At 42.4% G+C, this 14125-nt stretch overlaps 1 protein-coding gene across 1 annotated transcript; it reads left to right on the top strand.

The window, feature by feature from the left end:
* The first annotated feature begins 880 nt into the window (after positions 1-880).
* LOC118813044 (glutathione hydrolase 5 proenzyme-like) lies at positions 881-13719 on the top strand. The gene is made up of 8 exons (XM_036578180.1): positions 881-1091; positions 6496-6642; positions 7465-7595; positions 8769-8953; positions 12164-12255; positions 12344-12456; positions 13087-13197; positions 13337-13719. Exons 1-8 carry the CDS (start codon positions 959-961, stop codon positions 13475-13477), a joined length of 1053 nt encoding a protein of 350 aa, XP_036434073.1. The 5' UTR covers positions 881-958; the 3' UTR covers positions 13478-13719.
* The last annotated feature ends 406 nt before the right edge of the window (positions 13720-14125 follow it).

Here is a 14125-nt window from a genome sequence, read left to right as displayed (position 1 = left end):
CGTTGGTCCCAACATGGATCACCACGGTCCCGAAGGCGTTGCGTCTGCTGAGAGCCGAGGGTAGACGCTTGGCTATGTCTAAGACACGAGCACCTGGAAAACAAGAAACAGTGGCATGGCTGTTTATTCCTTTTACTTTAACGTGGCGGACAATAGAACTACCGATAACATAAACGGAATCCTGTGCAGAGGGACGAAGCGCTGGGGCGGGTGACAAGGTCTGGGGCGCTGGGGCGGGCGGCGAGGCCCGGGACGTAGGTGAAGGAGGTGAACTGAGGACGGTGAAACGGTTGCAGGAGGTGAAGATCGGCTGGGGTGGCAGTGAAGGTCTGCAAAGCCCTCTGCGGCGCTGGCGTTCCCACGGACCATGTGAGGCTGGTGTGAGAACGATGTCTCCTGGTGTACGAAAAGACGAGGGTGGCGAAACCACCGAGGGGGAAACTTCCCAGGCGGCTTCGAGCATCGACTTCCACCAAAGGAGCTCGTCCTGCTTCTTCAGGAGGGCGGTGATCTGCCGATCCAGCTGGGCCAACTCTGAGCTCAGGGTCTGGAGGGCTCGTTCTTGGGCGGACGCCATGGAGGATGGGCTGAGGAAGTATCTGTGAGAGAGACAGAGAAAGAGAGGGGGAGAAGACAAAATAAGAGGGAGAGACGTGAGGGGGTTAACGGCCTGCTAACTGCAGAATTTCCAAGTAATTCAAGTAAAGTTTGGACGCTGCTCGATCTGAAGTTCTAAGGTGTGCTGCTCTCTGTCGATCGCACTGATGTGCTCTCTATAGTTACCTAGGTTTATGAGATCTGAGCCGGAACACAGTTCCGTCTCGACCTTTAATTCTGAAACGGGCTTCCAGTGTGTTCCGGCCAATTTCCAGCCCTGATTACACCCTCTAACCGCTGTGGGAATCACTGTGGGTTTCTCCTCTTTCTCAGGCAGCTGTTCGTGGACGCGGACGGGAACATGCTGATGGAAGGAGACACTGTGAAGTATGAGAAACTTGCAGACACCCTGGAGAAGATAGCAGAGCGTGGAGCAGAGGAGTTCTACACAGGAGAAACAGCCAGAGACCTGATCAGTGACATACAGGAAGCAGGTAATAAAACATTTATAAACATAAATAAATAAAACAATAACAAGTTATTGATATAACAGTAAGGCAATAACAATATGTAACAATGAACACCTTGTAACAATGAATACCAATTGTTGGTATTGGTGTCAAGTTCACTATTGGCAGGAACCACTACAGGGCCCAAGTAGGTACTCTTTCAAAGAAACACCATGAAATCTTGTTTATTAACTATTTCACAATCAGCACACAGCATGTAAAGACATACTCTAAAGAAGAACTCAGAACAGGCTTCTTTACAAAAACTAGGGTTTCTTTTAAAGCCTGAGTAGACCGATAAATCAGTGTGATCGGTTATTAATCTCAGTGTTACTGAGCTCTGCTAAAGCCTGAGTAGACCGATAAATCAATGTGATCGGTTATTAATCTCAGTGTTACTGAGCTCTGCTAAAGCCTGAGTAGACTGATAAATCAATGTGATCGGTTATTAATCTGTGTTACTGAGCTCTGCTAAAGCCTGAGTAGACTGATAAATCAGTGTGATCGGTTATTAATCTCAGTGTTACTGAGCTCTGCTAAAGCCTGAGTAGACTGATAAATCAATGTGATCGGTTATTAATCTCAGTGTTACTGAGCTCTGCTAAAGCCTGAGTAGACTGATAAATCAATGTGATCGGTTATTAATCTCAGTGTTACTGAGCTCTGCTAAAGCCTGAGTAGACTGATAAATCAATGTGATCGGTTATTAATCTCAGTGTTACTGAGCTCTGCTAAAGCCTGAGTAGACCGATAAATCAATGTGATCGGTTATTAATCTCAGCGTTACTGAGCTCTGCTAAAGCCTGAGTAGACCGATAAATCAATGTGATCGGTTATTAATCTCAGCGTTACTGAGCTCTGCTAAAGCCTGAGTAGACCGATAAATCAATGTGATCGGTTATTAATCTCAGCGTTACTGAGCTCTGCTAAAGCCTGAGTAGACCGATAAATCAATGTGATCGGTTATTAATCTCAGCGTTACTGAGCTCTGCTAAAGCCTGAGTAGACTGATAAATCAATGTGATCGGTTATTAATCTCAGCGTTACTGAGCTCTGCTAAAGCCTGAGTAGACTGATAAATCAGTGTGATCGGTTATTAATCTCAGCGTTACTGAGCTCTGCTAAAGCCTGAGTAGAGCGATAAATCAATGTGATCGGTTATTAATCTCAGCGTTACTGAGCTCTGCTAAAGCCTGAGTAGAGCGATAAATCAATGTGATCGGTTATTAATCTCAGCGTTACTGAGCTCCGCTAAAGCCTGAGTAGACTGATAAATCAATGTGATCGGTTATTAATCTCAGCGTTACTGAGCTCCGCTAAAGCCTGAGTAGACTGATAAATCAATGTGATCGGTTATTAATCTCAGCGTTACTGAGCTCTGCTAAAGCCTGAGTAGACCGATAAATCAATGTGATCGGTTATTAATCTCAGCGTTACTGAGCTCTGCTAAAGCCTGAGTAGACCGATAAATCAATGTGATCGGTTATTAATCTCAGTGTTACTGAGCTCTGCTAAAGCCTGAGTAGACTGATAAATCAGTGTGATCGGTTATTAATCTCAGTGTTACTGAGCTCTGCTAAAGCCTGAGTAGACTGATAAATCAATGTGATCGGTTATTAATCTCAGCGTTACTGAGCTCTGCTAAAGCCTGAGTAGACTGATAAATCAATGTGATCGGTTATTAATCTCAGTGTTACTGAGCTCTGCTAAAGCCTGAGTAGACTGATAAATCAATGTGATCGGTTATTAATCTCAGTGTTACTGAGCTCTGCTAAAGCCTGAGTAGACTGATAAATCAATGTGATCGGTTATTAATCTCAGCGTTACTGAGCTCTGCTAAAGCCTGAGTAGACCGATAAATCAATGTGATCGGTTATTAATCTCAGTGTTACTGAGCTCTGCTAAAGCCTGAGTAGACTGATAAATCAATGTGATCGGTTATTAATCTGTGTTACTGAGCTCTGCTAAAGCCTGAGTAGACTGATAAATCAATGTGATCGGTTATTAATCTCAGCGTTACTGAGCTCTGCTAAAGCCTGAGTAGACCGATAAATCAATGTGATCGGTTATTAATCTCAGCGTTACTGAGCTCTGCTAAAGCCTGAGTAGACCGATAAATCAATGTGATCAGTTATTAATCTCAGTGTTACTGAGCTCTGCTAAAGCCTGAGTAGACCGATAAATCAATGTGATCAGTTATTAATCTCAGTGTTACTGAGCTCTGCTAAAGCCTGAGTAGACTGATAAATCAATGTGATCGGTTATTAATCTCAGTGTTACTGAGCTCTGCTAAAGCCTGAGTAGACTGATAAATCAATGTGATCGGTTATTAATCTCAGTGTTACTGAGCTCTGCTAAAGCCTGAGTAGACTGATAAATCAATGTGATCGGTTATTAATCTCAGTGTTACTGAGCTCTGCTAAAGCCTGAGTAGACTGATAAATCAATGTGATCGGTTATTAATCTCAGCGTTACTGAGCTCTGCTAAAGCCTGAGTAGACTGATAAATCAATGTGATCGGTTATTAATCTCAGCGTTACTGAGCTCTGCTAAAGCCTGAGTAGACCGATAAATCAATGTGATCGGTTATTAATCTCAGCGTTACTGAGCTCTGCTAAAGCCTGAGTAGACCGATAAATCAATGTGATCGGTTATTAATCTCAGCGTTACTGAGCTCTGCTAAAGCCTGAGTAGACCGATAAATCAATGTGATCGGTTATTAATCTCAGTGTTACTGAGCTCTGCTAAAGCCTGAGTAGACCGATAAATCAGTGTGATCGGTTATTAATCTCAGTGTTACTGAGCTCTGCTAAAGCCTGAGTAGACGATAAATCAATGTGATCGGTTATTAATCTCAGTGTTACTGAGCTCTGCTAAAGCCTGAGTAGACTGATAAATCAATGTGATCGGTTATTAATCTCAGTGTTACTGAGCTCCGCTAAAGCCTGAGTAGACTGATAAATCAATGTGATCGGTTATTAATCTCAGTGTTACTGAGCTCTGCTAAAGCCTGAGTAGACTGATAAATCAATGTGATCGGTTATTAATCTCAGTGTTACTGAGCTCTGCTAAAGCCTGAGTAGACCGATAAATCAATGTGATCGGTTATTAATCTCAGTGTTACTGAGCTCTGCTAAAGCCTGAGTAGACTGATAAATCAATGTGATCGGTTATTAATCTCAGTGTTACTGAGCTCTGCTAAAGCCTGAGTAGACTGATAAATCAATGTGATCGGTTATTAATCTCAGCGTTACTGAGCTCTGCTAAAGCCTGAGTAGACTGATAAATCAATGTGATCGGTTATTAATCTGTGTTACTGAGCTCTGCTAAAGCCTGAGTAGACTGATAAATCAATGTGATCGGTTATTAATCTCAGTGTTACTGAGCTCTGCTAAAGCCTGAGTAGACTGATAAATCAATGTGATCAGTTATTAATCTCAGTGTTACTGAGCTCTGCTAAAGCCTGAGTAGACCGATAAATCAATGTGATCGGTTATTAATCTGTGTTACTGAGCTCTGCTAAAGCCTGAGTAGACTGATAAATCAATGTGATCAGTTATTAATCTCAGTGTTACTGAGCTCTGCTAAAGCCTGAGTAGACCGATAAATCAATGTGATCGGTTATTAATCTCAGCGTTACTGAGCTCTGCTAAAGCCTGAGTAGACTGATAAATCAGTGTGATCAGTTATTAATCTGTGTTACTGAGCTCTGCCAAAGCCTGAGTAGACCGATAAATCAATGTGATCGGTTATTAATCTCAGTGTTACTGAGCTCTGCTAAAGCCTGAGTAGACTGATAAATCAGTGTGATCAGTTATTAATCTCAGCGTTACTGAGCTCTGCTAAAGCCTGAGTAGACTGATAAATCAATGTGATCGGTTATTAATCTGTGTTACTGAGCTCTGCTAAAGCCTGAGTAGACTGATAAATCAATGTGATCGGTTATTAATCTGTGTTACTGAGCTCTGCTAAAGCCTGAGTAGACTGATAAATCAATGTGATCGGTTATTAATCTCAGTGTTACTGAGCTCCGCTAAAGCCTGAGTAGACTGATAAATCAATGTGATCGGTTATTAATCTCAGCGTTACTGAGCTCTGCTAAAGCCTGAGTAGACTGATAAATCAATGTGATCGGTTATTAATCTCAGCGTTACTGAGCTCTGCTAAAGCCTGAGTAGACCGATAAATCAATGTGATCGGTTATTAATCTCAGTGTTACTGAGCTCTGCTAAAGCCTGAGTAGACTGATAAATCAATGTGATCGGTTATTAATCTCAGTGTTACTGAGCTCTGCTAAAGCCTGAGTAGACTGATAAATCAATGTGATCGGTTATTAATCTCAGTGTTACTGAGCTCTGCTAAAGCCTGAGTAGACTGATAAATCAATGTGATCAGTTATTAATCTGTGTTACTGAGCTCTGCTAAAGCCTGAGTAGACTGATAAATCAATGTGATCGGTTATTAATCTGTGTTACTGAGCTCTGCTAAAGCCTGAGTAGACCGATAAATCAATGTGATCGGTTATTAATCTCAGCGTTACTGAGCTCTGCTAAAGCCTGAGTAGACTGATAAATCAATGTGATCGGTTATTAATCTCAGCGTTACTGAGCTCTGCTAAAGCCTGAGTAGACTGATAAATCAATGTGATCGGTTATTAATCTGTGTTACTGAGCTCTGCCAAAGCCTGAGTAGACTGATAAATCAACATGATCAGTTATTATGTGTCTTGTTGACATCAAGGTTAAAGTGTCATTGGTGAGCAGTAAAGTTGACTAGTCTGTGCAACCCCTACTGCATACTATACTGAAAGTGAACTTGAATATGCTTTTAGCATACTAGGTATACTAGGTATATACTTCTATCCCACTTTTTAGTTTGTGAAATTTTGTGCTTTTCCTCCTACTGTTCCCTCTACCCATCTTACTACTGCCCCCCCCACTAACCAACACTCAGGCATCCAGTTTGGCACTGCTTGTTGCTTTTCATCACTCTTGTATAGCGGATGATACGTATTTATTTACGAAAATAAATAAAGCAATTAGGTACTTTTATGTTTATTCATTTGTGTATTTATTTATTTTTAGATTTATTTTAGATTTGTAGACGTCCTCCACCATTATGCTAATGAGGAAGACTAAACAAACACGCTATTGGTTTATCATGGAGAAAGCAGAGTGTTTGATTACTTTTGCCTTGTTTTTGAAATGCTTCTAAGACTTCAGTGATGACAGAGGATCTGAGCTGAGTTCATGCAATTATTTACAAATAATTGACAGAAAAAGTCCGTCAGAAGCCTTTGTGTCTCAAGTCCAGGTACGAGTAGAGTGGCTCCCAGGTGTCTGCGAGCTCTTGTGTGTGTGTACATTATCTGATGTGTGGTGTGTTTAAGGTGGTACTCTCACTCTGGAGGATCTGCGCTCAGTTGAGGTGACTGAGTCGGAGGCCTGGAATGTGTCTCTGGGCAATTACACCATGTACTTCCCACCTCCGCCTTCAGGGGGAGCGTTGGTCAGTTTCATCCTCAATGTTATGGAAGGTAAGATAAATTATTAGTTAATGATTTTCTGTAGATATTTTACAGATATTTTGTTGGCAGTTTCAGCTGACCCAGTGTTCCTCAGTTAAGTGGACTGTATCTCATTAATGCATTCTACACTTTTTCTTATATTTTATTTTCCTCCACTGAGGGACACTTATAAAGCATCTTTATTAGGTCCACCTACATGTATCTACGCTCAACTGACCATATGGGTGCACTTTGTAGTTCTACAGTTACAGACTGTGGTCCATCTGTTTCTCTGCATACTTTGATACCCTGTTCTTCAGTGGTCAGGACCCCCACAGAGCAGGTATTATTTGGGTCGTGGGTCATTCTCAACACTGCAGTGACACTGACGTGGTGGTGGTGTCTTGCGCTGGTGCGAGTGGATCAGACACAGCAGTGCTGCTGGAGTTTTAAACACCTCAGTGTCGCTGCTGGACTGAGAACCAAAAACATCCAGCCAACAGCGTCCTGTGGGCAGCGTCCTGTGACCACTGATGAAGGACTAGAGGATGACCAACGCAAACTGTGCAGCAGCAGATGAGCTATCGTCTCTGACTTTACATCTACAAGGTGGACTGACAAGGTAGGAGTGTCTAATAGAGTGGACAGTGAGTGGATACAGAGTGTAAAACTCCATGTGGACGCTGAAAAACTTTCTATTTCCAAAATAAAAAATGAACGAGGCTAAAGGGTCAAAACTTCACCAGTGTGTTGAACTGTGAACACAGTGCTTTTGCATATTTGTGAAATGGGACACACACAAGAACCCAAATTGAACAGGTTGATACAGATGTTGTTCTGTGTGTTCTCCAGGCTATAAACCAACCCCAGCATCTCTAGAAAGAAAAGAGCGTGTGCTGACCTACCATCGCTACATAGAGGCCTGTAAGTTTGCTAAAGGACTGAGGAAGTTCATGAGAGACCCCAGATTCAACGACATAACGGTGAGTTTGCTAGAATTTGTGGGGAGCAGAACAATTTGTTTGCCTGTGGTTGACTCAGGACGTTTATCTGCACCCGTATCTGTAGTGAAGTAATGACAGCACTATTCAGCTCCGTTATTACTTCAGGCAGCAGAATATACAAAATTAATTAAGTAGAAATAAATAATTTACTGAAAGTCATGATGGCATTTTTAGACAGTTACAGTCAGAAAGCCACTCTTAACAGGCTAATCCACAAACACAACTCTTGATTTACTGGAAGTGGAAGTAAACATAACACAAATGACCAAAAACATTCTTTAACTGATTAAAATCTGCCAGAGTATTTGGTGAGCAGAACCACAGAATAATCTAGTAGTTAGTCATCCCCAGCAACCGTAACATCCAGCGAAAAGCAAGCAGATGGTACTGACCTTGTGGGCTCCAGTCCAGGGGATCAATCTAAAACATTATGTTAGATTGAAAGTGTGCATCTGCACAAAAAACAGATGTTCGTAAGTTGCTTCATGTGAGTCAAATCTTACGGCTCTGAGATGTGAGTCTGAGTCAAGTCTTGAGTCTCTGAGTCAAGTCTCGAGTCTCTAAAGTGCGAGTCTGAGTCAAATCTTGAGTATCTGAGACGTGAATCCAAGACAAGTCACAGGTCTTTGAGGTCCAAGTCCGAGTTGAGCCTTGAGTCTCTGAGGAGTGAGTCTGAGACGAGTCTCGAGTCTCTGCAGTGCAAGTCCGGGTCAAGTCTCAAGTCTCTGAGATGCAAGTCCGAGCTAAGTCTCAAGTCTCTGAGGTGCGAGTCCGAGTTAAGTCTTGAGTCTCTGAGATGAGAGTCTGAGTTGAGTCTCAAGTCGGAGGTGTGAGTCTGAGACGAGTCTTGAGTCTCTGAGAGATGAGTCTGAGTCAAGTCTCAAGTCCCTGAGGTGCAAGTCCAAGTCGAGTCTCTGAGGTGTGAGTCTGAGTTGAGTCTTGAGCCTCTGAGGTGTGAGTCTGAGTTGAGTCTTGAGTCTCTGAGGTGTGAGTCTGAAGCAAGTCTTGAGTCTCTGAAGTGCAAGTTTGAGTCAGGTCTCGGCAAAGAGTCTACACACAGTAAATACAATGGTGGAGGCAGTGGTTGGGAGCTGTGGGTGGTATTCCCTGTAGACGTAGCCCTTTTCATAATCATGTGTTTGTGTTAAACAGGACGCCTATAAAATCATTCAGAAGGAGTTTGCTGACGACATTAGAAAGAAGATCACAGATGACAGAACCCACGATCCTGAGTACTACAGCGTTACTCCACCCGTGGACACACTGGGCACAACTCACATATCCGTTCTTGATAAGGACGGAATGGCTGTGTCCGTCACCAGCTCCATCAACTTTATGTGAGCAAAATCCACTTTCATTATGTTAAATTCATGTTGATCAATACTCTCTTACATGTTGGGTAGTAATATATATTCCTGGTCCTAAAATCTGACTGGCTGAGCTGTATTCAAAGCCGTTGTATGACCACCTCACAACAGCTGAACTCAGTATCACTGCGCCACGACATGAAAAAACCCTTGGGCTGTCAATGAATAATCCTTGACTCTTATGTTGCACACATGGACCGAGTGTACTGATGAAGTAAGAACCTGTAAGAACCTGTTTAAACTGAGGGGCTGACAACTTATGTTCTTAACTAGAACTAGGCTGGTCAGCTAGCTAACAGGCTAAAAGAGCCAACAACCTAAACTACTGCATCATTAATATCACAGGCTTTAATTAAAGTACTCACGATACGATTAACTGTATGAAAACTGCAATATAACAGTCTAAAAAATGAACTTACACTCTTCAAATGTCCGTGTTTCAGTCAGAGGTCGCGTCAAACCCAGGCTGAATCCCAAACAGCTCTGTACTCCCTAAATAGTGTTCTAGCTATGAAAGTTTAGAAATTCTAGCCTCTACAGCCAAACAGTGCATCATGTATCGCCATGTCAGATTCAGCCCCAGCGTGGGAAGAGGGCGCCGCTGGATTGGTGCTAAATAAGAATTATGCTGGTAATTTAGTGACCAAAAAGTACTTATAAAGTGAAGGTTTTTGCATTAAACAGTGCTGTGTTCTCATATGTTCATTGTTAAACAACAAAAAGTTAAAGCATTAATGAAATGACCGCAACATACAGCGATGGGCAACCAAATGTTCTCCTCATTCAGCGGTCCATGGTTGCTTAGCAACAATACCATACACTAAAGCAAATACATTTCTTGGCGGAATACTTGTTTATATAGATAATTATTTCTAATATAATCGTGCCTGAAAACACCCTTCCCCGTGATAAAAATCGCTGTACTAAGCTCCTATTTGCATAGGAATCAAATCCATGAAAAATTTCAGTCTGGTTTTAGGCCACATCATAGTACAGAGACAGCACTAGTAAAAATTGTAAATGATCTATTATTATTCTCTGACCAAGGAAATGTGTCCTTGCTAGTCCTCCTCGATCTTAGTGCGGCATTTGACACGATAGACCACGCTATCTTACTAGATAGGGATAACAGGAATAGCTCTTTCCATGGTTCAGGTCCTACCTCACTGATCACTATCAGTTTGTTAATATAAATGGTGAATCATCACCATCGCAAAAGTAAAGTATGGTGTTCCACAAGGCTCTGTTTTAGGACCTGTATTATTCACATTGTATATGTGCTACCACTGGGCACCATTATCAGTAAACACGGCATAAATTTCCACTGTTATGCTGATGACACTCTGTTATGCTGATGATTGAGGACTGTATAAAAGACATAAAAGACTGGATGTCGAGTAACTTTCTCCTACTTAACTCGGATAAAACAGAGGTTCTACTTCTTGGTCCAAAAGCAGCCAGAAACAAACTGTCTACTTTAACACTTAAATTTAACAATTTCTCAGTTGCATCAAGCTCATCTGTAAAAAGCCTTGGTGAGATGATAGATCTTGATCCGTCCTTCGACGCACACATAACTAATATTACTAGAACAACCTTCCTGCATCTCCGCAATATTGCTAAATTGAGAAATGCATTCTCTCTACAGGATGCAGAAAAGCTAGTTCATGCATTTATTACTTCAAGGCTAGATTACTGTAATGCCCTGCTGGCTGGATGTCCCAGCAAAAGCCTTAACAAGCTTCAGTTGGTCCAGAACACTGCAGTCAGAGTTCTTACTAGAACCAGAAAGTTTGACCACTTCAGCCCAGTTTTATCAGCCTTACACTGGTTACCAGTTAAATTTTGCATTGATTATAAAATTCTCTTACTGACCTATAAAGCTGTAAACGGACTCGCCCCTCAGTACCTGAGTGAACATCTCTCTCACTATGAACCATCACGCCTACTTAGATCACAAGGTGCTGCTCACTATTAGTCCCTAGAATTAATGAAGCTACATCAGGGGGCGGAGCTTCTCCTACAAAGCCCCCCAGCTTTGGAATAGTCTTCCTGTTAATGTTCGGGACTCAGACTCAGCTGCCCATCCTGTGTGTCTGATGCTGCTGCCTCTTCTGTCTTGATCGGGTGCCACTGCTCGCCAGCCCTCTGGACCGGCTTGACCTCCATTGAGCTTAATGCTGTACAACACTGTGCGAACCTCACCCTCACAACCTGACCCCACTGCTGCTGCTGCTGCTGCTGCTGCTGCATGAACTAAACTAATCTAATTAACCATTTGCTCCACCTGTTTTCCCTGTTTTTGTACTAACAATGATTACTATCCAGTGTCGACCAGGAGGATGGGTTCCCCTTCTGAGTCTTGGTTCCTCTCAAGGTTTCTTCCTGTTTCTCTTAGGGAGTTTTCCTTGCCACTATATATATATATATATATCTTTCGGTGATCCTACCTGTGTAAGATTTTCAGTCAGCAGCTTAACAACTAAACAAACTGGAATCAGCTAGAAACCAAAGAATGCAATTCAGCAAATAAGACAGGCTGTGAAACACTTTACAGACTGAATGGAATGAAACCACATTCAGCCTAATCTGAAAAAGCTGAGCTCAACCTGATATTCACACAGTTTTATCGGTCAGGCGGCAGCAGTAATGAGGTCACTGTACCGGACTGTAGCGGTGAAGAAGGTGCTGAGCCATAAGGCAAAGCTCTCTCTTTACTGGTCAGTCTACATCCCCACCCTCACCTGTGGTCATGAGCTTTGGGTAATGACCGAAAGAATGAGATCACAAATACAAGCGGCGGGAATGAGGGTGGTGGCTACACTCTACTTATAGGGTGAGGAGCTCGGTCATCTGGGAGGAGCTCGGAGTAGAGCTGCTACTCCTCCACACTGAGGGGAGCCAGTTGCGGTGGTTCGGGCATCTGATCTGGATGCCCCCTGGACGCCTTCCGGTGGGGGTGTACCAGGCGCAGCCAACAGGGACAAGACCCCAGGGTTGTCATAGGTCTTTATGGCAAGTAACATGCCAGTGATGTATCGTGGTATTATTCTCAGAAACACCCTCCCCCTTGTGTCATGTAGTATCAGTACAATAAGGTTTTATTGACATTATATATATTACATCTGTATTACAACCGTGCTGTATTGCTACATTCTTATGTAACCTCTCCCCTTTTAGATTCGGGTCTGGAGTTTATTCAGCCAAAACAGGCATCATCCTCAACAACATGCTGACAGACTTCTGCAAGCAAATAGACAAGGTTCAAGCTGGTGAGTTATCTTATATGGAGACTGTATAATAAAATTCCATAGAAACACAGCATTTCATATCTGACATAAAAGAGCTCTGCGTGTGTAGGTGAACGTCCTCCCTCGTCCACGGCTACGATGATCATTCGCTCCAAAGTTACAAACCACACTGTGGTCATTGGAGGCTCAGGGGGTACGATGATCACCACTGGGATGAGCATGGTGAGTTTTTGTCCCTGCAGATCTTAACTGCTTAGTCAGTTGTAACTAAAATCATATTTTAGAGAGGAATGTACAGCTGTTGCATCATCAATAGAACTAAATGTCTTTATGCACCAAAAGCGACTTATTTGTGTGATTTATTCGCAGTACTGGGGAGTACTGAACTACATGTAATTGAACTAGTAGTACATTCATATTTGCATAGTGATTTAAGCAATTCAGTGGGCATTTGCAATAAACTCAATTGTGTGGCATTTTTGCTGGCAAGTGACTTTGTTGCGTACTATACGAACCTGATTTTAGCCACAGGGAACAAAAGTAAATGTTTGTGTGCTGTGCTGTGAGAGACATTATAGCTGTGCTGATATAGCATCCCTAGGCTACTTCGAGCACATGCAAGTTTAAAGTTCCTCAAAGAAAGTTATGACAACTTGATTCATGATCATTTGTAAACCTTGTTGGCACAACCAGCCCCAGAAATGGATTGAAGGGGCCGTAATACACACTGAAGTTGAGTCAGAATTTTTGCTTGCTATGAAGCACAGTATTGTAAAGCAAGTGCAAGTGGACTTTTGTAGTCGTTCTAGCTGTGTTCTGATGTCAATCTACCTCGCCCTACTGTCATAACAGGCGCTAATGAACTTCCTGTGGTTCGGGAAGAATCTGAATGATTCCATCTCTGCACCCGTCGTGACTGCGATCGACAAAAAGGATCTCAATTTTGAGTGCGAATTCGACAAGGTACGAAAACTGTGAGGCCTGAATCCTGGGCCATTCAGCTTAACCAGTAGTTCATACAATAAAGAGCAAAATGCTAATACAGTTTATAAGACATTTATAAACTCTGTTTACTGCGTTCTTGTATGTCTCTCTCCTTCAGGAGGTCAGGGTGGCTCTAAGAGTACTCGGGCACAAAATCCCTATTTACCAAAATGCAGTCAACGCACTATCGAAGAAAAATGGAGAATGTATCGAGGCTGTTTCAGACTCGCGGAAGAAGGCCATAGCTGCAGGATACTGACCTCTTCTTAAAGGGCCCATATGTGATTTTCTTTTGTCTGAGGTTCACTTCAAAGTCCACTATCAGATTCTGCCTCCGTAACCTGAAGCTTTTTGGAAGAATTCCACGAAAGAAGAAGCCACAAAATGCAGCGCCTGAACTGGAGCTCCAAACGGAATCGTGTGAGGTGGTCAAATAAAAAAAAAATGTAACTTTTTTGTCATGCAAGGGGCGATTCTAATAAATATATAATATTTCTCATAGTTTGTCATCTGCTTCTCTTCCCTTTAACTGCAGTGCTGCAGTAAACAAGCAAGCAAACTTTGCTTTGAGTTCTCCCTTTCATTTTGCGAAGATTCTGCCACAAAGCTTTCTGCCCTGCAGCTAACATTAGAACAGGTATTCTCTAAAGTTACAGTATGAGTGTCTGATAATGTAACAGATCACAAATGTGCACATGAACACAAAAAAGGTGTTTCATTAACATTAATTAAGACTAGCTAGTAAACTGCATTAGTGAAAGCTAGCAGCTAAGTCTGGATTGTTTTTGGACACAGCAGTGCTGCTGGAGTTTTAAACACCTCAGTGTCGCTGCTGGACTGAGAATAGTCCACCAACCAAAAACATCCAGCCAACAGCGTCCTGTGGGCAGCGTCCTGTGACCACTGA

Source organism: Colossoma macropomum, unplaced genomic scaffold, assembly GCF_904425465.1.
Source record: "Colossoma macropomum unplaced genomic scaffold, Colossoma_macropomum, whole genome shotgun sequence".
NCBI classification, from domain to species: domain Eukaryota; kingdom Metazoa; phylum Chordata; class Actinopteri; order Characiformes; family Serrasalmidae; genus Colossoma; species Colossoma macropomum.
The sequence above is the reverse complement of the archived record's forward strand: the minus strand, read 5'-3'. Positions and strand labels throughout refer to the sequence as shown.